The 22596-nt window shown below is 39.3% G+C and overlaps 1 protein-coding gene across 4 annotated transcripts in view; it reads right to left on the reverse strand.

Moving 5' to 3' along the window:
- Nucleotides 1-268: 268 nt before the first annotated feature.
- The window catches only part of MYH11 (myosin heavy chain 11), a 48464-nt gene continuing 26136 nt past the window's right edge, over nt 269-22596 (reverse strand). For 2 of the 4 annotated variants that reach the window (XM_069870323.1, XM_069870322.1), the window contains 32 exons: nt 21890-21985; nt 21400-21518; nt 21093-21245; nt 20472-20645; nt 20099-20272; nt 19517-19631; nt 18378-18571; nt 18088-18209; nt 17913-17982; nt 17608-17768; nt 16640-16748; nt 15651-15782; nt 15277-15483; nt 14761-14898; nt 14004-14127; nt 13408-13579; nt 12623-12835; nt 12333-12477; nt 12038-12244; nt 11725-11829; nt 11470-11622; nt 10791-11039; nt 10323-10535; nt 9525-9737; nt 8686-8847; nt 7809-7937; nt 7154-7242; nt 6782-6905; nt 6423-6631; nt 5759-5867; nt 4994-5166; nt 269-965 (listed from right to left, as the gene is read on the reverse strand). In XM_069870323.1, coding sequence (XP_069726424.1) covers nt 827-965; nt 4994-5166; nt 5759-5867; nt 6423-6631; nt 6782-6905; nt 7154-7242; nt 7809-7937; nt 8686-8847; nt 9525-9737; nt 10323-10535; nt 10791-11039; nt 11470-11622; nt 11725-11829; nt 12038-12244; nt 12333-12477; nt 12623-12835; nt 13408-13579; nt 14004-14127; nt 14761-14898; nt 15277-15483; nt 15651-15782; nt 16640-16748; nt 17608-17768; nt 17913-17982; nt 18088-18209; nt 18378-18571; nt 19517-19631; nt 20099-20272; nt 20472-20645; nt 21093-21245; nt 21400-21518; nt 21890-21985 — 4892 coding nt within the window. In that variant the 3' untranslated portion in view covers nt 269-826. Of the gene's footprint in view, nt 966-3839; nt 3872-4993; nt 5167-5758; nt 5868-6422; nt 6632-6781; nt 6906-7153; nt 7243-7808; nt 7938-8685; nt 8848-9524; nt 9738-10322; nt 10536-10790; nt 11040-11469; nt 11623-11724; nt 11830-12037; nt 12245-12332; nt 12478-12622; nt 12836-13407; nt 13580-14003; nt 14128-14760; nt 14899-15276; nt 15484-15650; nt 15783-16639; nt 16749-17607; nt 17769-17912; nt 17983-18087; nt 18210-18377; nt 18572-19516; nt 19632-20098; nt 20273-20471; nt 20646-21092; nt 21246-21399; nt 21519-21889; nt 21986-22596 lie in introns of all 4 variants that reach the window. The other 2 variants (XM_069870325.1, XM_069870324.1) reach the window with 2 other exon arrangements.

The following is a 22596-nucleotide window of genomic DNA, read 5'->3' on the forward strand; positions in this document are numbered from 1 at the left end:
TGGCACCTCAGTTAGTGCCGTGCATCCGTGAGGTAACCAAATCTGTCCCAAATGCTTCTTGTCATTTTAGGTTCAGCTCAGTATACGTACTGTTTTATTCTTGCTTCAAAAGCAGTTGCTTAGGAGAAAAACAGGTTTTTCTTCTAATGACTACAGATGACCTTTTCTAACAAGTATTTGATTTCTAAAGCAGCTCTGCTGCATCCCCAGTTCCCTTCAGTCATGCTGTATTGCACCCAAATGACACTTGTACACAGGAATACTGGAGTAATTTTTATAGCCTTTTATTAGTGTGTAAGCACATCCATGGTGCATATACAACTGTAACAGTTGACTTAATTTGAAAAAATGATATTTTATTTTTCAGTAAGTGATTAAAAAGGCACTTCCACCTTGTGATTGGTGCATCAGGGGTGTAGTAACCAGGAAAAAAACCCTATATTAATCGAATACTCAAGACAAAATGAAAGTTTAAGAAAAGATTAACTGACCAATGCCTTTTTATACCCCTTGCAACAGTCTCACAAATCCTCTGTAAACTGTAGTTCACTGGGATTTAAATCATCTGAGCTACTAGAACTCACTTTCTGTAAGATTCTTTAAGTGAATTACTCTGTTAAAAGACCCCCGCTTTTTCAAATACACTTCGTGGTAAAGTAAGTTTTGGAGTACTTTTAACATCAATCTATACATTGGAGACAAGGCAGTTGTGTTTTTATCATTGTCAGAGGAGTGGGTGTATGTGACCTTGACACTATGAGCAGACTTATACAGTGCTAAATATTGTCCTCCCTCCCCTTGCTGCAGTGCAATTTTTTAAGCGTGTTTATTCACTGGCTTTTGTTCCATTGAAATCTCCATCTCTTGCATCCATTTCTTCATCACCTCCATCTGTTGCATTCTCAATTACTCTTCTGCCTCCAGATCTCCGTGGTGGGGCAAAAGATGCTGGCTCATTTCCCCTCCTGCAGTAAGAAAAGAAAAAGAATCAGGTGGTAGGTCATTTGCAGTCCTCACAAATAAGCACAGAGTTTTGTAACAGTGCCTGTGGGGCTGATGTTTTTAAATGCAGAAGAGCCAGGAGCCTCTAATACAGCTTTGTGATCTGTAGCATCTAAGAGTAACTTGTGGACAGGTTGAGACTCCCAGTTGCTTGGAATGGTGACAAGATTGCTGTTCTTGTCCTCAAAGTTCTCTTGATAGTTTCATCTGCCCCAATCCCCCACTCTTCCCTTCATTTCAGTGTTCTTCCGTATAGGAGCTGCAACTGGTTGTGTTTGGAAGGAATGGGAAAGGGGGCTGCTCCAGCAGGAGGGTGTCCTTCCCGTCCCTTTAGAGGAGCCAGGAAGGATAGACCTTGTGCTGAATTTCTGACCTGTAGTCTGAACAAGCCCATCATAGAATCTTTTTGTTGGAAAAGACCTTTGAGGTCATTGACTCCAACTGTGCCAATTACGGAAGAACCATAAGACTCGGACTAGAGCAGAGCTGCAGATGTTGGCAGGTGGTGTTAAGCCCACAGCACTCTCTGCAAAGCCTGTGTTGGTCAGAGCAGCACAGGTGCTTTGACGTGTACGGCAGCCAAGGTTGTGTAGCCCTATTCCCTATCCCAATGGACAGAGGAAACCACTGCTGCTTTACAGCACAGTTCCAAATCAGGTGCTGACGCTTAACAATGCAAGTGTCTTGCAGAAGAGCTTACAGAAAATGCATTTTCCCATATTACCCCCTTTTCCTCTCCCATCTCCCTCCCATCCCGATATATTTCATAGCCACAGCCCAAGGCAGGGACACTCGTGTCCTCAAGGTTAATTTTTTTTGAGAGGGTGAGCAAGTGAAACAGAAGATGAGTTTGTCTCTTCTTGGCCTTAGTTGCTACTATGCTACAAAACACTTAAGTTTTATAACATGGCCTCTCACTTGCCCCTCATTAAGCAAACCTTTGTAAAGGCTTGAGACTGTAGACATAAGCAATAAAATAAACTCATTATCACTGAACGTTGTGCCCAAATTACTAATTTGGTGTTAAATACATCTGACTGCACTTTTGGGTATAGCAATCATGCATAAATATTTAAAGGCTTGTCTTGTCCTTGCAAAAGACTAAGCCAATGTCTGTTCTGAAGCAGCTATTTAAGTCCAAAGTCCAATCTTCCATAAAAGGGAAGTGGGTAGGAATGTTGGCTGGGCTAACTCATTGCAGAGGCGTGAGCCTGTGTTTCCAAGGTGGAAGTGTGACATGTAGTCTGTTTTCCACAATTCTGCCCTCAAATTGCAGTGCGAGCAAGCAATTAGCTGGATAATAAAGCTTCATTTAAGATCTGCTGTTAGTTAACCCTAGTTGTTCTGGTGCTGATGGCATGTGTTGAACACAAGTATGTCATTTCTACCCTGGCATGTTCTTAACAGAGTCTAACAGCAGCGTCTACTATTTTATGAGAGGAGATATTTGCTATTGCTGCTTAACAATCAAGTTCTAGTTTGGTCAGTCAAGTCATGAATTTTCGTGAAGAAAGGAAGAGCTTACTGTGCTAGGCTCCTCCTATCTGGATTCAGTTATTCACATCATTTGTAAGAACTCTATGCTGCAGTAATTCACTGAGAGCTGTCGGAGAACTTGGGACTAGTCAGGAGTAACAGCAAGAGTCTAACCAAATCATGCAGGATAGTTTCGGCTACAAAGAAGTGAACTCCCTGTTGCACACTAAGCACTTAATGTAAGCTGTTGTGGTATGCGTAAACCCAATACTGCTTTAAACTGGTGTTGGCCCTGTGGATAAACACTTCTTATTTGAATCTGTTCCTTTTAAACACATTTATGGGTTTGATAATATTCATGTGGTCATTCACATTAGTACTTTCAGAATAATGTATATAGTTGAGACAAGCCTTAAGCATTAGTGCTTGCTCAGCATCTGTATTTAGTCTACCATTGAACAAGTGCTGCTGGAGTGGCGCTTGAAGAACAGTCAAACTGGAAGTATTAGACTGACTAAAAGGCACATGCAAGGACAAGACATCATCTTTAAATATTTGTGCATTCACAGCAAAATCCAGTATATATGTAAAATAGAAGATATACAAATATTACAAGGCAGTAGCTCTTTAATTTCTTGCAACAACAGGTATTATTTCTATTTCTGGAGAATGTGATAAAGTTTAATATAATGCTGTGCTAATTTACAGTGTCAATATTAATTTCTGTGCAGCATAGTATCTGCAAAGTAGTTCTAAAAGCCTAAGTGATAGCAGTTTGTAAGCAGTACAGGCACAGAGTGCTGTGTAATGAAAGGCAAGACTTTTGCTTTTGTCTGTGACTGAATGTGTGATAAATCACATGCAACTAAGATTTCAGGTGAATTAGATGGGATCCTACTGTAGAGTCAGCATTACGATACGCGTAACAAATACTGTGAAATTCTAATGGCATGCTGTGACACTATTCATTAGTCCTTTTAATCAATTTTACTAATTAATGGTGTATTTTATTTGAAAAATTGTAATCTTTGTGGCTGTATGCAAAGATGAGGTGCAAAAAGGACAATTTTCATGCAGAAAAAGTCAGAGTACTTTTTTAGGTACTCTGTTGGAAGAGCTTGTGAGAACGCAACATGGTAAGTCTATGTCAGTACTTAACCTACTTGTAAGAAAGATGTATCACTGACAAACAGCTGATGGTAGCTAGATTATTGTAATATTTGTCTCTTTTGATAAAACAGATTAATGCCAAGATATCCAAGCCTTCACAGTTTGCAGAAACCTCATTTCATTTTTACTTGGGCCAAAGAAAATGGAAATTTGTGCAATACAAGCTAGCTGCAAAGTTGAAGGCATGGTACCTGCTTAGTCTTTCGAAGGTTCCTGTGTCCCTCTGAAACAAAGATAAAGAGTCCCGGGCAGTTATACTAAGCACATGGTCATGATCAGAGGTAGGTAGATTATTTTTAAATAATTAAGCAAAGTACATTACAGCCAATTACATTACATTTAAGTAAAACAAAAATAAGCCTTATGCTATTCTATGTAAAAAGGGCTGGGGACAGCCACTCCTTTGTAAAGCAGCCAGGAACACGCACCGCCCAAGATGGTGCTAATGGAAAAGGCTACCACGTCCCTAACTCTTTGCTTTGAAGTAAATCTACATCTGAAGGTTCATGCACGTTACCGGTAAACACGCTGGTAAACTGCTTAGGAACACAGATAGGCAGGTGCTTTACTTTCACTGGAAATACTGTTGGTTTTAGGTAGAAAGCAAAGTTTTGTGGTGTGATGGTGCAGATAGAGCCATTTCCTTATAATTAAAGTCAGCCTTTTTATTTCAGTGAGCTAGTGTTTTCACATCCAATGACTGCAGGGAAACTCAGGTATGTGTCTGACTGATCACAGCTTTATCTTTTCCCCAGTCAGCTTTAACAAGAAAATGCTAAGGGACATCTTGATCTTTTCCTTCGTCTGATGACGCTGAGTCCCTTTGTGGTGAAGTCCAAAGAGACTTTTGGATAAGAACCATATAATGTGCTTTGCCTTTTGCTGCCTGTGATGTTGTCTAAGACTGTTCCTTGTCGTTGTGTGCAAGTTGTGCATGTGTGAAAGTGTGAAAAGTACAAGCATTTCTACCCTTTTCTGACTCCTTCTGTACAATTAAATACAGCCATTATATAAGGGGTGTTTTCAAAAGCAACCAAGCCTGATTCTGTTCCTATTTAAACCAACAGGAGCTTTGGTTAGAAAGAGTATGGCCTATGCCATGTTGTCACAGTTGCTCATCTCACAGCTGAAATCTTGAGACTGCTGCAGTCCATGAAATGCACTTTGTGTTCTGGCTTTGGCCTCCTGTTGCATCTGCCAAGCTAATACAAGGAGTGAGTAGCTTTGCAGCATTATCAATGTCTGTTCTTTACTTGATCGGATTTTTTTCCACTTCTCTAGTTTAGTTCTAAATTTCAAGGCTGTCAATGAGTGGTAATAGCTATCCCAAATAAGGGCACTTTACCTGAGCTTGCTCTTCAGTGCTGCAACTTCACGGCCCAGGGCGTCGTTGCTCTCAGTGGCTTCGTCAAGCTCTCTCTGCAGCTTTCTGCGGTTTGCGTTGATACGCTGAGACTCTTCCTCAGCCTCCTCCAGCTGCCTTTTCAGTTGCTTGAGTCGTGTGTTGCCCTTCTCGGCCTAAAGGGAAATTTTAGAGTAATGTTTTAATTGAAAACACATCTAATAGCTTTTCATTCCTCATTTTAATTTCATACTTATCTTTAAAGTTTTACTGAAGCATGGCCTGAATCAAAGGTAGAATCTTAAAGTCTAAAATATATAAAAATAACTTGGCCTCATGGGAGTTGATCTTGCTGATAAACACTGTATTCAGACACTACCTTGTTGTTTCTTTTGCTGCACAGTCCTAGCTCTGCTTTTCTGGCTTGCAGGTTGGTGTGCATTAGATAAAGCTAAAATTTCAAACCAAAATCTCTGTTCATACACCAATTGGGATGTTGTGCACTGTGCTGTGTATCATTGTGCAGTCAGACTGTTGCAGCTGGCTGACTGACAAGGACTAGTGTTTTGGCACTTGGCTTAGCATGACAGAAGAATTATTGTCCCATCTTTTAGCAGAGCTGTATAGCTCTCCCTACATAGAATCCAAGCAGACAGTCTGATTTTTAGACGGATATTTCTTTAAAGTGGAATATGGAACCTTCCTTTCTTAGGGTAAAACTTGAAAATCGCTGTTCTCCAGACTAAGACCCTCACCGCAATCTGATACCTGATCTTTGTACTGCTCCGCTTGCTTTCTCTCATCCTCCACCTGCAGCAATGCATCCTTCAGCTTCTTGTCCTTCTGGCGCAACGTCTTGGCTGCAGCCTGCTTCTCTCTGCAAATGAGAGTGCAACATTTGGTGATGTGGAAGGTCTGTAGTCTTCCTTCAGCCATGTTGCTCATGAAACTGGCACCAAGGACCCACTGTTAAAGGTGTTACTGAATTTAACAGATTAATTCTAAACAAAACTTAAAGTTCATATTCTTCAGATCAAAACAAGAATGTGTCTTTGCTGCATGCTAGAAGTGCTCCAGGAGATCTGTTTATAAAACACCAGGTGATTTCCTCAAGAAATAACCCTACAAATAGCACAATGCATTATGGTAATTAACCTGGCTGGATCATAGGGCAGTTACTCTAAAATGTAGGGGAGCAGCTCCTTGCCTTTGATAGCAGTAGAATTTTTAAGGAATAAAATGGTTCTTAATCAGAACCTGTAACAGCTTCAGTTTCTGGCCATACGTCTAAGAAATACTAAGTGAGGGAGAGACTTTACCAAGTCTCAATGGCACTGAGAACCTGATGACACAAATCCTTTAGGCCTTTGTTTATTTTGTCTCATTAACTGGAGTAAGAAATGGACAGCTGTGCCCTCGGGGAGACTAGTACCTGGCTTCCTGTTCCAATTGCTCTTCAAGAGAGGCAATTTTGGCCTCCAGAGCAGCAATTGTAGCTTTGAATTTGGACTTCACAGCTCCCTCCATCTCCTGCAGCTTACTCTTCAGCTCTTTGTTCTGCCTCTCCAGTTGCTGCCGAGCATTTTCGTTCTTCTGTGCTGTTGAGCGCTCTGTTGCCAGCTCATTGTTCAGCTGCTCTGCCTGTAAGAGTGAGGATGGTGTCAAGTGTTGCGTGCTTTCAGAGAAATAACAGATGACAGTTTGACATGGCAGTTCTCCAGGTATTCTGAACCACAAATAGCTTTCCCTGGAATACAAGCAGAAAGTGACACATGCTGAAATGAGTTTTACCTGCTGTACCGCTTTCCTCATGCGATCACCCATTGCCTCGATGTTGCTTTGCTCCTCTTCTAGCTCTTCCTCCAGTTGGGCGATTCTTGCTTCCAGGCGCCGTTTCTCATCCTGAAGGCTTGTCCTGTAAGTTTAAATTTAATAAGTGTGTAATTATGACTCTGACCAGTTGAATGTGTCTACAACTATCATGAATTGCCAATAATTCATGAAGAAAAGCAATCAAAATATTTCAATGAAACTAGTCATCTGTGAGTATGTTGTGTTGTCAAGACCAGATGGCTGTTGGGAAAGGAACATATCTTCTCTTGGCAGCCATACAATGTTCAGCAGCGTGTTTACAGCCTTCTGAGTAATCCAGCCTATTCCTACCTTCCAGAAGTAGCACTTGCAAGTTCCTCTGCCATCTCTTCTTTCTCCAGATCCGCTTGTTTGCGAGCTCTCTCTGCAGCAGCCAGTTCCTAAGAGAAAAGGAAAAGGCAGTATAGTAAAGAAGTAAGTAAACAAACGTTCAGGCAAAAAGTTATAGGATGATACGCTGGACTAAACTTTCTAAAGCTGGTATAAGATGCATTGTTTTGTTTAATTAATAAATTCTTGTCATATCATAAATCCTAGAGAGGTGCAATGAAATACACTTTATCCAGCCTGTCAGCTGGTTTCCATTTTATCTTTTAGTCACAAGATTGCCATGTAGGCAATAATAGCACTAATACATGTAGGAATAATAGCACTAACAAGATTTCAGGAGTTAATAGCCATTGAAAACAATTTGTGTTGGATCATGCAATTCATTTCCCTTTAAGACCAGTGAACTATGCCTTTCTCTGTGATTTTGCAGCTTAATCTCACTATGCTCAGGTGTGGATTGAACAACTTTAGTGGAGTGCATGGGAGCACATGGAACTTGTTACAAGTGCTGCTTATTGCATTCCATCTCTGATAGTTATTGTATTATTTCATTGCAGTTCTGTTTTGCTACTGAAAGTTATATGTAGTCAGCTTCATACTAAGTTTCCTACTTTACCTCTTGAAGCTGAATGAGTTCTGCTTCCAGGCCCTTTGCTTTCTTCTCATTTTCTCTGGCTGTAGCAAATATTTCTTCTCTGGCAGCCCGTGCATCATCCAGCTCTCGTTGGTAGTCCTTCATCTGAGCCTTGTTTGGGGAATTAAAAAAGAGTTTATTTTTGTCTGGCCTTATTACAATTTCAGTAGAAAAAATTTGGACAGAAGAGAACACATAAACATTTACATAGTCATAGTGCCTGTGTAAATTATGTTTTCTGGACAGATCAGCTAGCACATGCTGGAAAGCTCTGAAATGCTATTCCAAGAAGAACGATGCTTCCACTTGCATGCTGTGGATTTTGTAATGCCTGTTGCACACATTGCCTCTGAATATTTGAGACGTTCAGTCTGAATACTTGAGACATGCAGTCTTAATCTTTTTGATACATCCTTTTTTGTTGTTTAGCTGTCAGCATATGGCAGAACAGTTGATACGGAGACTTACAGTGCAAACAGGAAAATGCTAATTCGGATACAAAATGATTTCTGAACAGCCTTTTGTGTTTTTGAGACAAGTGTTAGAACCAGGATTGAAGTCCTGTAATAGATTTTATCTGTAGCCCGTTCTCTGCATGGGAATCTGTTTTCCTTCATGTGGATAAGTCAATGGCAGATGAGTGTTGGCTGGAGAACTTTGGAAGCTCTCCACAGTGATGCAATTTAAGACTTTCATCGTTTGCCATGCGAAGTTTTCCATTGTCATTCAAACTGAGCATTAGAGTACAGATACTTGAACTGTCTCTCGCCAATTACCTGTAGTAAGCATCGAGTTCACAGATATCACCTAACTATCATATTGTGGCAGTGAGAAAAAATATATTTGTGAGATTACATACCTGTAATTTGCGAAGTTGTTTGATGGCTTCTTCCCGAGCTTTGTTAGCAGAATCAGCTTGGCTTTCTAGATCTTTAACATCAATCTCCAGCTTCTTTTTGGCTGCAGCTGCCAGGGCACGTTGCTTCCGCTCATCTTCCAGTTCTGTTTCATATTCATGGAGCTGATCATTACAGAAAACAACTTTAGGAAAGTCCTTGATCATTCCTAAACACTCAGCGTATGTCAGAATAATATATACAGCCCTCTATATCTCTATTAATTTTGATTTCCCTGACAGTTAAAATAGATTTCCATTTTGTCAAAAAATGGAAGATTCTTGACAGGAGTCAGCAATTGATGTTCTGTATTCATGGAAATATGTCTATCACAAGATGATGATTCCAGCAACTGTCTTTGCTGTTACAGCACTACTATACAAATATGCTGTGTCCTGTTGTGTTTTCATCTCCAATGCTTTTGTATCCATTCAGTGTACCTTGGGAAGGCAGATATGTTAGAAAATGTCTTTTTTTCACTTGCACTGAGAAGATAGGGAAAGTTCTTCTGACTGTGTCAGAAATAACAATTCACATGTCTTATACTATATCAGTTGTAGTGTTAAATTGTTACATCTGTTGGCAATTGTGCACTTGCTACTGAAACAGGAAAAAACCTGTTATGCAGTTTTGTGCCCTTTTCAGTTCAATAACCTGCTACTTTTTTTTATTATTTTCCAAGCACAAGGCAATGTAATATTTTCTTCTCATTATAGTAAGGTCCTTTTAATAAGGACATGAGGCTGGGGACTGTTAGCTGGCTTGGCTAGGTATTTACAAAGCCAATAATAGAGAATAGTACCTGTTTAAGGAGTTGTCTTCTCTTCTCCTCATTCTGCTCATCTCTGGCTTGTAAATCTCTTTCAAATTGGCCTTTCAGGGCCTGCATATTAACCTCCAACCTGAGTTTGGCATCTTCAGCAGCCTGCAGCTCATCCTCTAGCTCTTCTAATTGCGTCTTCATCTCTTCTACTTGCTGTTCGAGGGTCCGTTTAGATTTCTCCAATTCATGAACCTTTCAAACAATGAGAATTTAATACACTTGTAAGAAACAGAAACAATTAAACACTTGCAAATATGTCTTAAAATAACCTCAGACTCTCTTTATCCCAAATGTTCATTTTTAGTCTAGTCAAGTATCATAATTGAATTTATTTAGTATTAGAAACCTATTATATTGCTGTAATAAAAGAAATAATTGGCAATGCATCAGTGGACTTTTGATGCATTATACAAGTGTTTAGAATGGTGCCAAAAGTCAAATATAACTAATAAAATCAGATTTGTGGACTTTACAACTTCAAAGCTGCTTAATTAAGTAGTTAATTATTTAGAACCTTTTTAATTTTTTTTTCTATCTTAGAAATCAATAAGAGTCTTCTTCATGCTTCAAGTCATGTTAAAAATAAAGATGATTTTTGGTTAGTTCGCCAAGTCTCTTGAAAGTTTGGTCCCAAATGGAATAACCTTTGAATTGTGTATGAAATATATGATCTTACTTGTGTGCTACAGAGAGTTTCCCACACTCGAAACAATGATCTGTTTGTTAGCTGCTATTTTAAATTATTGTTGTGGAAATTGTCCTAAGCTCAAAACTTACATTCTTGCCAACATCATCTTTGGAGCTAACAAGATCTTCCATTTCAGCTTTCAACAATTTGTTCGTTCTCTCCAGTTCTTCTTTGGCTTCCAAAGCCTCTTCAAGTGCTCGGGCCAATGACAAAGCCTTTGTTTCTTTTTCTCTAGCTTCAGCTTCTGCTCTGTCCCTTTCATCTGCATATTTTGAAGAGATGTTTTTCTCTTCAGCTAGCATCTGTAAAAAGGTAGTGTTAATACAGGAAGTCATTAGTAATAGTGTTTTTCTATTGCTTCTGTCTTGTTAGTTAATGACAGAGAAAAACCTCTACTTTTCCATAAATGTGTACAAATACAAAATTAACCAGTGTATGTGTAATTAAGCTTTTTTTTTCTTTTTTGCCCCTGCCTTATTTTTCATTAAACCAGTGGAATCTGTGAGTTCCAGAGACGTTAGGTGATAACACAGCAAGGGAGAATCTTAAATCCATACCTGATCAAACTTCTTCTGTTTCTTCTCCAGATTGGAGACCAACTGACGCTGGTTGTCCAAGTCCACTACCAGGTCATCCAGCTCCTGCTGGAGTCTGTTCTTGGTTTTTTCCAGTTTATCGTAAGAAGCAGCTTTTTCCTCAAACTGTTGTGTGAGACTTTCAATTTCCTTCTGAAGTTTCTTTTTGCCTTCTTCCATGACTTCTACTGTGCTGGAATATTCTTGTAGCTTCTTCTTGGAGTCAGAGAGCTGAAATTTGAATTCAGAGGACAGATCTTTATAGCAATGACAAGAAAGCTTGGCAGAGAAGATGGCTAGGAGACAACCAAGACCCAGAAATCTTATCTAGTTTGACCCATGTGAAGCTAGTGACCAGTTTGCCAGTCACCCAGCCTTCATAAATGAGGCAGACCACAAACCTGCACATACAGGCCTAGTGTGCAAGACTATCTTGGGAGCTGTCTTGCATTTATACCTGTCCTAGAGATCACACTTTAAAGGAGAGGGAGTCTGCTGGCTCTGTTGTGGAGCTTCACTGATGCCATCTGGGCTAACAGCACTAGTTGCCTGAAGGCAACAAGTTGTGCTGTGTCAAGATAGCTCTACAGATCTGAAACTTCTGGAATAACTGACAACATTCTGAGTGATGGAGCTAGAGATTTGGCTATGGCACTGATACCTGTATTGTCAGTGTTGAAATATGTCTCTCCAGATTTTGTTTTGCTTCTATTTCTTCATCCAACTGCTCCTGCAAGCTGTTCTTCTCATCCTCTAACTGACGAAGCTTGGTAGACACATTTAGCTTCTGCCGTGTTTCTTCCTGAAGCAGCTCCTACAGACATCACATCAATCAGCAATATAGTCAACAGTTTAGGTCTTTTTATAGTGCATTTTATAAATAGTGTAGATGAGCTGTTACTGAGTGAAATTTTACCTGTGTATCTTGTAGCTGAGATCCCAAGGTTGCAACGTCTTTAGTCAATTTGATTGTCTTGCTTTCTGCTTCATTGAGCAAGCCAGTAACATTTTCAACCTCAACCTAGGAGACACCACAGTGAATAAACTCAGTTATTTTCCACACCTTCAAAATATTCCTCCAAACTGTAGTTTGCTCTAGATTGAGATCTTAACTTTGAACAGGACCTGAATCTGCTCTTATGCGTCTGGGTCACCTCAAGCACTAAAAATGTTTCTAGCTTAACTGGAATTCTCAAAGTGTCATGGCAAGAAGTCCAACACCTTCCTACCTGTAACTTATGAACTTTTTCATTAAGTTCTGTCCGAACACGCTCTCCATCAGTGTATTTAGACTGTAATTCTTGCAGCTGTACTTCTAGTTTCTTCTTTTTGTGCTCCACATCTTGTTTGGACTGATTCAGGCTCCTGACTTCGGTAGCGAGATCAGCGTTTTCTTTCTCCAGTGTCTGTTTGGTCTTATCCAAGTTTGCTTTAGCCTAAAAGCATGAAATGAAGAAAAATGATCTATAAAAGGAAGCCATGTTATATAGTGGATAGTTTTCAATAAGATGGATCTCTGTTTACCCGTTTAAATTGTTCTAGCTGCTCTGTTAACTCTTCCACAACTTGAGTGTGCTTTTGTCTCATCTCCTGGACCTGGGCTTCATGAGTTCTAGTCTCTTCCTCCAGAGCTTTCTTTAGCACTGTGACCTCCTGTTCACGCTTTGCTCTGGAAGGTAACACACACAAATGGAGCAGCAGCAGATAAGAGTGTGCCAGTCACGGGCAAAATAATACCACTGCACAGTTCCTAGACAATGTTGTACTGAGCTTCATGACATTTATTTTTTGGCCCATGTGCTATGTTCCCATACCTGAGCTCTTGCTGAGTGGCTGTGGTATCCAAAGTATCCTCAAGCTCTGTCTTAAGAGCCTCCAGCTCTTCACCTAGGTCTCTCTTCTGTTTTTCTGCTTTGTTTCTTGCAGCTCTCTCGGACTCCAAGTCTTCCTGGAGATCGGAGATGTGAGATTCTAATTCGCGGATCTTCTTGAGAGCATTGTTCTTCTGACTAGTTTCATCTTCAAGCCTGAGAGAGACAGTATTTCACTTTATATACGTGTATAATTGTTTCACTTTGAGGAAATGAATATACAGAGATTAAAGGCTTATAGCTTTTGTTCAAGAAAGTACCGAAGAACGAGGGGAGACTGATGCAAAAAGAGTCTGTTAGTCTTATCAGGACAAACGGCATAGAGAAGCCAATCAGCCAAATAAGCAAAATTTCTGGTTGAGTATTGACCCTCTTAAATTTATACAGAATATCCTCTGAGACTCTGTAATGGATCAAGTTCAGTCTCTTAAGTAATTTCTGCCTTTTACCTATGAAGTATGTTGTTACATTTCATTACTTGATGTCATGGCCAGTGCCTTTGGGGAGAGGAGTTTTTGTTGATATCTGGAGGACAGATTATATATCTATGGGAAAACAATAGTATAATCCTTTTTCACAAAAGGAAGTCTGGAAAATTAGGAAAGTACAGTGGGAGGATATAACTGCAAGACAAGATTCAAGGCTACAGCATCTTAGTGTCTGGGGAGGTGAGAGACATAGGTTCTAGCCTGGGTTTTTAACCTGTATGCAGATCCAAGAGTGAATACCTGGCTAGAGCAGCCTGCAGCTCTTCTTCCTTCTTGGCTAGTTGTGCCTTCAGCTCAGCAATTTGTGCCTGGAGCTCTGCAATTTGCTCATGTAGATCACTTGACTCTCCTTCCAACTTCCTCTTAACTTTCTCCAGTTCTTGTCTGCTCTTCTCTTCTTTCTTCAGTCGCACTGAAAAAGTAAGGTTTTTGGTCATGGGAGTGTGTTAGTGCAAGAAGCCATTAATCTGATCTTGAACTTAGGAAAGAAAATGTTCTGGCCTCGAGGGAGGCTGTACATTTAACTACAAGGCACTGCATTTCTGTAGCAACATGCAATACCTTACTGGCATTGCTTATTTAATTTATTTCCCTGTCTCAAGAAGAAGCATTAATTTTTTCTCTAGTTTTTTGTATGTAAAATAAGATTTTTAAAAAGTTGTCTATGGTTTATGCATCCTGGGGTTTTGGCGATTCTCACACACAAAATGGTTTCAGCGTAAGAAATTTGGAAAATATCTCACAATATTTTTAGAAGTTCTTTAGATTCTATTTATGGTTTTTTTGTTGTGTGCCAAGGCAAAAAACCTGATATAAACCACTATTGTTCATGTTACCTTCGAGTTCTGAAATCATAGATTCATGTTTGTTTTTCAGCTTTGTAAGATTTTTGGCTTTTTCTTCTTCTTCTGCAAGATTTGTTGTTAGATCGCTTATTCTTTCCTCAAGGAGTTTTCTTTCCTTAAGAAAAATAAAATGCTTCTGTTAACAGAAGTGTCTGTCATAGTTATCATGAAGCAATCCTCTACTAACTAAAAATGTCCGAGATACTGTCTTTCTATGCTGTATTTTTAAAGACTGTAGTCAATTTGTCAGTTACAGAGGAGCTGAGGAGTGATGTCTATGGCTTCCACATTCTCTGTTCTGCTGTTATTAGAACGTTGTACTCACTATAATGGCTGTTAAGTACAGGGCCCAGTTCAGTGAAGTATCCCCTTTCAAAAAGTACTGGAATACATCCTTACTTCCAGTTTTTATAATGAAGTTTGGTTGAAATTAGTTGAAAACCAAGAGAATTTTTTACTGTCCTTGGGGCCAAGAAGAAATGTCTTCCACTGATTGTGCTTGACTACTCTGGATATTTTGTTTTAAGATACTGTTACCACAATAGATATAAAAAAATCACTGTTTTTACACAATTTTGGATTGTTTAAATAAGCATGGAAAAATTGTTCGATAGAGACTGGACAGATAGTCTAGGGAATATGTACATTTCCATGCAGCTATATAATCAAAAGTATTCCTGTTGCTCTAGGGGAAGAAGATACTCTTTCATTGTTTCACAAAGTAAGAAAATGAAGCCACAATGCTTACCTTGGTTAGCTTGTTATTCTGATCTTCCATTATGAGTATATCATCTTCCATTTTCTTTATCTTGCCATCTGCTGTTACTTTTTCAAGTTGCAGTTTCTGCCTGGCAGCTTCTTCTTCTTCCAGCTGTTCCTCAAGGTCCTTTGAAGGGAAAAAGAAACCCCCCAAAAATGAATTCTGGAACTAAAATACCACTTAGATTACATGAAATGCTTACTGTTTTTCACTATGTGATGTAAGTAATGGATGTTGTTTTTATTAAGAACTAGACAATCTGTAATGCTTGGTGATTTGGAAGGAAAGATTTGTTGAACTTTTATATAAAAGATTATTTAAAATTGAGATGGGGAAGAAGAGAAATCTGGATGAAAGAGCACTAACCGATTGTTCTGACTTCAGACACAGAGCCTACAGAGAGCTGTGTTGCAAGCACGTTCATAGGATCAGAGATTTGCTGGTCTCCATTTTTCTCTGCGCAATGCAAGTTATTGTCTGTATTTGTCACTTATGCCTCCTTACCAGCATTTGTTGTTGCATCTTTTTCTTTTCTGCTTGCAATTGCTGGCTGCGCTCCTCCTCTTCCTCAATTCTGGCTTCCATCTCGTGCAGAATCTCTTCCAGCTCTTGTTTCTTAGCAGCTAAACGGACCCTCATCTCTTCAGCTTCAGCATACAGTTCAGTTTCTGCCTGAAGCTGTTCTTGAAGGAGGTTCTTCTCTTCACAAAGCTACACAAATACAATGGATAGGAAGTTAATTCTTGGATTGTGAATTGTCCCACAGTGTCTTTTTACTAGATAGTCTTGGTGTACAGGCAAGCAGCTCAAGTTCTTGTGTGGACACAATAGGCCTCTACTGAAGTAATATTTCCCAGAGGTTCAGAGCTGTAAATCACCTGTGTGTGTTTCAGTTCCAGTTCCTTCAATTCACTCTCTGCTTTTAGTTGTTTTTCCCTAGTTTTTTGTAGTTCTTCATCCTTGGCCTGCATTTCTTCCTCTTGGCGGGTGACTTGCAGCAGTGGTTTCACCTGGAAAGAAAAGTTTTATTAATGTTTCCTGTCAGTATTTATGAGCACAGTACTTCAAGGTGTAAGGCTCACTGGCACTAATGGTAGCGTTGCCTACTGTTGCTCAGGTTGCGGACAAATACTTGATGTAAGCACCTTTAAACCAAGCCTCAGTAGTGTTGCTCTTGGTGATCTCTGTGTTAGTTCTTGGAGCCTTGTGTGCCCCTCTGCCTCCAATAGTGTCACTTCCTGAATGGCTCCAAGCCTCTTTTCATCCATTGATAATGTATGAAAGCTACACCTTTTGCATAGAAAGGCAGTGTACACGTGCAGGTGTGTGTTGCTGCCAGGCCCTGGCTGCAGAGGAGGTTGCTATCAATGCAAGGAGGCACAATTTTCTGAATTCAAACATAACAGGCCTTTTCAATATGAAAATAGAATTAATTTGCTTAAGTGCATAGTAGGAACATGTTTAGTGTCCCAGTTGGGGAACTCCTGAGCCTCTGAGTCCCTCATAGATACATAACTCTGCGTGTTCACAAAATTCAATTTTACTCTGTTTTCTGATTATCCACACTTGTGAAATGATTTAATTATTGGCAATTAAAAAAAGTCTCCAAACTTGCAAAATCCTTTATTAATCTCTGCTTAACTAGTTTGTTTTCTGCTCAAGCTAGAACTTACTTTAATGTTAGTAGCATTATATATAGATATGCAGAGTATGTCTAAATCATAATTTTATGAAGCTAATAAAGCTCTTGCCATCAGCTGTAGTGGACTTAGGAACAAGGAGTGTGCCCAACATGATATACCTCGCTATCTTGTGCATTTATTTCTTTTCAAAGCTGGGGAGAGAGTCACAGATAGCAGTCACTCACTTTAGTGAACAGTCTCCACCATTGCCAGTTCCTCAGCTTCAGGTAAGCAGCACAGTTTCTTTGGATAACCTTCATTGCAGTCAGCTGTTGCTGTCTCTTGGCAAAAGCTCTGTGATTAAAAACATAAATCAAATTGGTTCAATCTGAGAATACAAGGTGTCTGCAAGATATACACATTAAGCAAAAACTCTGGCATTGAAGTCTGCTGATCAGCCACATGGTTTGAGAAGTCTGGCCTAAATTCTTTTATCACCTAAAAAGTGCCTGTGCTTTCTTGAGGAGAGGTGATAACTGTTTAGCTTTATGATATTTTATTTAGTCTTCTGTTCTTTGGCTATTTGTACTCCATAAGTAGGCCCAAACCATAAAGTATACCTTTAGTTCTGGACGGGGACATGTTTCCAGAGTACAAGGACACTCAGAACTTGCACTGGTCATCATTCTTGAAGGATTTTATATTTAAATTTATTTGCTTAGCAATTTGAATGCCTTGGTAGTATGCAGAAAAAGGGCATTATTGTTAATAGTTTTCTGATGTATGTGAACTGAGGTCATGCTAGGTGATCAGTGCTTCATGCTCAAGCTGTGTAAGAAATTATTTTACGTTTTATAAAGGCCAGTGGTGCTGCTACTTGTAATAGTGTGTAAGATTCCAGTCATGGGCTGCAATATCCTTCGCTTGCTTGTACAAGCACATGTTTAAACGACAGGTCCTTGCCTCAGAGGGCTTACTGTACAGAGGGTATAAGTAGCCTCACAATGTGATTGCTTCTCTGTATAACATACTAATAAGCCTTTTCTGGGCAGGGAGTGAGTCCTTCATTGGACACAAGTTGAATTCTAATGCAACACAAATCATAAATAATAATAAAATGTCTCAATATCTTCAGTTTGTTATACAGAGAACTAAAGGCTACTGAAAATATTCTGCTGCAGAAGACATTCTTTTTGTTAGTACACATTCTTACTTTCTTGCTAGGTATCCTCGGCACTGAGCCTGGAAGGCGATAATCACGTCTGTGATCTTCAGGTCTCTCTCTTCTTCCAGGTGAGCCAGAACACCAGTTCTGAAGAAGATTTTACTCTGTCCAATTCTGTACAAGTTGGGATCGAGCTCTAATGCTTTGATCTGGAGGAAAATAAGGATATTTGCTCAGTCCAGTGCTGAGGTTTAGGGTATTAAAAATCAATTCTCATTTCTGTTCAGTCTCGACAGCTTTTATCTAAGAAATACAGATCGGATTATCAATAGGAGCAAAAATGCTTTCCTCACCATCAGTATACAAGCCTGCTTTCCATCCATGAATCCTTTAGGAATAGCATTTGCAGCAAGGATTTCATATCTGCCGAAGACATTGATGTTAGGGAGGTTGAAACACAACGGATTATTTTTACTGATATTACGCCACTATTAAACACAGAGTTAGGGCTGAATGAGGGATTCCTACCGCTGACGGAACTCCTGGAAGACAATCCTGTTGGGGAATCCCTGCCGGCAGATACGAATGCCTTCCAAGACACCATTGCAGCGCAACTGCTCCAGCACTAAGTGGGCATCAAGTTTGCCAGCCTGAAAAGGGAATAGAAAGTATTTTTGGCACTGTAGAAACTTACAAAAATGTTGCTGGGTGATATCTATGTTTGAAGACATCATTCAGCTCTGCGATATGCTGGTACAGTGAGCAGCTCAGTGTGAATAATGTGCCAAGAGTCTGAAAATTGAGCATTTGAAATTTACCCTTTTTTCGTGATTTGGAATGATACAGCGGACAAAGTTGGGATTGGTATTCCTTAAGGTGGTCATCAGTTTGGTTAGCTGCTCCTTATAGAGTTGGCCGACGGTACGGAACATGCCTTTCTTGGTTTTTGAAGCACTAGGGAGTGAGCTTTCAGTCATCTTGGCCATCTGATCCAGCCCAACTATACGGTCCACTGAAATATAAAAGGAAGCATGAATGGAACTGCTCCTATGAACTGTCCAAACCTTCCCTCACACCTGTCATGACATTGTTAAACTGCAGCTTCCCCAAAAGGACTAATATGTTTTTGATGCAGTAGAAGCACACTAACAAAAGCACTAGAAGAGCCTTTTGGGTAAACAGTCTACTTCTGTCAAACATGAAAATGAGAATCCTTATTAACTAGTGACAGAATGGAGCAACTAATTACACAGAATATATTTATTTTGTGTTTGCTTTAAACAGGACAGCCCTGCAAACTATCCAATTGGTATGTTAGTGTCAGAACCAGGAATAATGGCATCTCTTGACTCCAATCTGTTATCCAGTGGTTCTCAAAAGCTACCTAATAATCTTCCTCAGTTCTTTAATAATTAAAAGCCGCCCAGCTGGTGTTTGCATGCATACTTATGTCCATGTATTAAGTATTTATACTATAATATACGTGTTACAGATCCATATAAACTTTATAAAAACCAAGTATTTTATATGCATACAGACATTCTACTGGTGGAGCTTTGTTGAGATTATACATCACTCGAGAGAACTGTGCAGGACTTCTGGGAGAGCAGTGTGTGAGGTAAGTAACTCGTAACACCCAACAATAACCTGTAATGAATTTGGTCTACAAGATTACATATTCAGCAATATTATAACAGGGTAAGGAATAATTTTTATTCTGTTGTTGAATAACATCAAGCTAAATAATATTAAGGTATTTTTTGATTGTGTTTAAAACTATCTAATGATGCTTTCCATAACTATGTCTTTAGAATCCATTATTCTTGTTTTATTTCAGTCTCTTCTATGCTTCGCATTTTCCACACTAGTGTCCTGCCAAAAAGGGACAGCTATCAAAATTTCTAGTAGAACTTTCTCCCTTTAAGTCTTATTACTGATTGAGAGTCATGATTCATACCGTCTTTCCAAAGGTCTGCTACAAATTTGTCTGAAGACTGGTTCAGCAGAGAAGTCACATTGTCATTTAGTGGATCCATGTTCTTTGTTAGCCAGGCAGTTGCATTGTAGGTAACCTGCAGGAAAACAATGCTACATCAAAAACCTCTTCTTCATAAATAAATCCGGAGTGTTAACACAAAATCATACAAATAATAATAATGTGAAAAGTTTTCTGTGGTTGAGAGCTGAGTTGAGTATTTATTGTTACATGTACTAGCATCTGAAAAGCTTTTTGCAGAGGTACGCATGACAGGGCACCAACCTCACTCTTAAAAAATCTGCTTGCTTGAAAGGAATCTGAATTATTTGGATTTTCAATAAACCTGGTGCGGTTTAATTTTGTTTTCATGTGAGCTTAGCACAGCCATGAATGTTTTGCAAATTTTATTTCACATGTTATTTAATTAAAGTGCTTAATACTTACTTTATATAGTTAAAGCCATCCCTTATTGATCTAGTTACCAGACTATTTCTTTTTTTACCATTTGGGCATCAAAGAATCAAAGTTTCCTAAGTCAAAATAGCTCAATCTGTCCAGTACCTTTCCTGCGTAGTGCATTATACAGAACTCGGTTTTATCCTTGAGTTGCTTGGGCTTCTGGAATTTGGGATGGTTGCCTTGTTCTTGACACAGTTTCTCCACAAAGGATGTGTCAGTAGCTTTGGGGAACCAGCACTCTTCATCCAGCAGAGCCAGGACACCTGGAGGGTTGGTCTGCAATGTAAGCAGTATCAGATCAGTATCATCACAGGCAGAGACAGAGAAGAAGCACCACCTTCTTTATCCATTATGTTACAAATCCTCCTAGGCAACAAAGGAAATGAAATACCTTGAATGGCCTCTTATTTTACCGACATATAACCTACCCTGAGGCAACCTATGTAGCATCCCACCTATAGAGATATAATCTTACTGGTCTTTCAATCAGCTCAATGCAAGGTTGCAGGTCAAGGCCAAAGTCAATGAAATTCCATTCAATGCCCTCTCGCTGGTATTCCTCTTGCTCCAATATAAACATTGTGTGGTTGAAAAGCTGCTGAAGTTTCTCATTGGTGTAATTGATACACAGCTGCTCAAAGGAATTGATCTATGAATAGGAAAAAAGTGAATTCCTAATGTTAGAAAGAGACCTTCAAGAGGGAACTTAAATGACAAGATGAAATTTGCTATCTTCTCTTTCTTTTTATGTATAATACAGTAATTCAAATATAAGGATCCATATTTTTCTAATATATAGTCTTGAAATTTTACAGTAAGTGGTAAATCTTTGTACTGAGGCCCATTCAATAAAGCATAAAAAACAGACCCTGGCTTTAAACACTGAACTCCAGCAGAAGCCCAGGAGGAGCATGCTGCCCTTCCTTCCCGAGGGAAAGGTGCAAGTGGTCTGTGAGTTGTGTTGGCCATGAGCTTCTAGCCAGTTTACAAGAACCAAATTGGTTTTGTGTCTCTGAACTTAGATTTTTGTGATCTTCTGTCCAAATGACTGCATGATAATAAGGATTTTAGCCAGCTTGTGCCCCATGGTATATACCTCGAAAATCTCAAATCCAGCAATATCAAGGATCCCCAAGAAGGAAGCGCCTTGTCTTTTTGTTTTATCAAGAGCTTTGTTTACGCGAGCAAGAATCCAGCGGAAAAGACGTTCAAATTGTGCCTTGGCCAAAGCCTCTATGGCAAAGTCCGCCTGAAAAAAAGAAGAGAAAATTGTAAGTGAAAAAAGAAACCTGATTACCTTCTAATTTCTGTAGAGGCAGTGAGACAGAAAACTGACATTTCCATTTAGACAAGATGTAAGAAAAAAGGAAGACAGGAGAGCTGAGCAGACTGCAAGTAGATACCTGTTCTTTGGTCTGAGCTTTCTGAACAACATCTCGTCCTACTTTGATCCTCGGGGTTAGAATAGATCTTGTGAAGTCTGTCACATTAATCCCCATCAGGTGACATACTTTTTGTGCAGCTAGAATAAAAGAGTGATATTTTGTTTAAGATTGAATTTTCTCTTAGCAGGTCAGTAAATGTGAATATGACCAGCTCAGCAAGTATGTGAAGTTATTTATTTTCCTTAAAAGCTCCTCTGTGGTACATACAAGAGATGCCACTTGCTATAGAAGTATTAGTAATGATCCAAGCACCAAATTCACTATTCATCAATTTATGGATTCAAGATTACTGGAAAAAGTCATATGATTTTAAGTATGGATTTTTCATATCTTTTAATGCCTATGAAGTATATCTATAATAATTAAAAAATACTGAGAGAGTTCTTACTCAGCTGCTATTTTATTAGTTTCTTAACATTAACTAAATGTTTTAAGTGGCAAATCATACCAGTATTGTCTGGCATAGAAGCTTGATCAGTGTTTCTCTCTTTCTTGAAGACAATATTACCAAGCTGTAGGACAGATGAAACAACCCTCAGGATAGCTGTAAAAGAAACAGATAATATAAATGAGGAACAGAACAGACACATTTTGAAAGCTCTATTCTCTGCAATAACGAAGAGTCATTCCACTGCCTATGGTAATCTTTGCCTCTGTGGAAAGAGCTTTGAAAAACAGTGCCATGAACTGCTGGAGTCTGAAAACTGAGTGAGTAGCACTGATGCAGGGATGAGATGTGACAGACCTCTGCTCCCAGCTGCCACAGCTGGTCCCACGCTCAAGTGATGGAGGGATGTTGTTTCTGCCACCAGGTGTCATCTGGGGCATGACAGTTTGCATCCATGGGCAGTGCATCCTGGCATCACCAAGGAAGCCCTGCACACTGAGGAACAATGACAGGTAAAAGTTGCAGAGAGAGATGTCTCTGGCAAGCCCACGTTTTAAAGATAGCTTAGTTGTTGGTTCATGCATTTTGTCTTTATTTCTCTTTTCTCTGAATTAGTTGAATACAAATGAACTATTTGAGCCTGTTCCGTTTCTTTCAAAATTAAATCAGAATATTTTGCAACTTTTCATGCTAGTTGTTGGAAAGCTCTGAAAAAATGGCTTTAAATGGTCATTAGTTTTGTTTGAGCTGGCTTGAAATCAGTAGTC

The sequence above is a fragment of the Phaenicophaeus curvirostris genome, chromosome 16, assembly GCF_032191515.1.
Source record: "Phaenicophaeus curvirostris isolate KB17595 chromosome 16, BPBGC_Pcur_1.0, whole genome shotgun sequence".
In the NCBI taxonomy this organism is placed as follows: domain Eukaryota; kingdom Metazoa; phylum Chordata; class Aves; order Cuculiformes; family Cuculidae; genus Phaenicophaeus; species Phaenicophaeus curvirostris.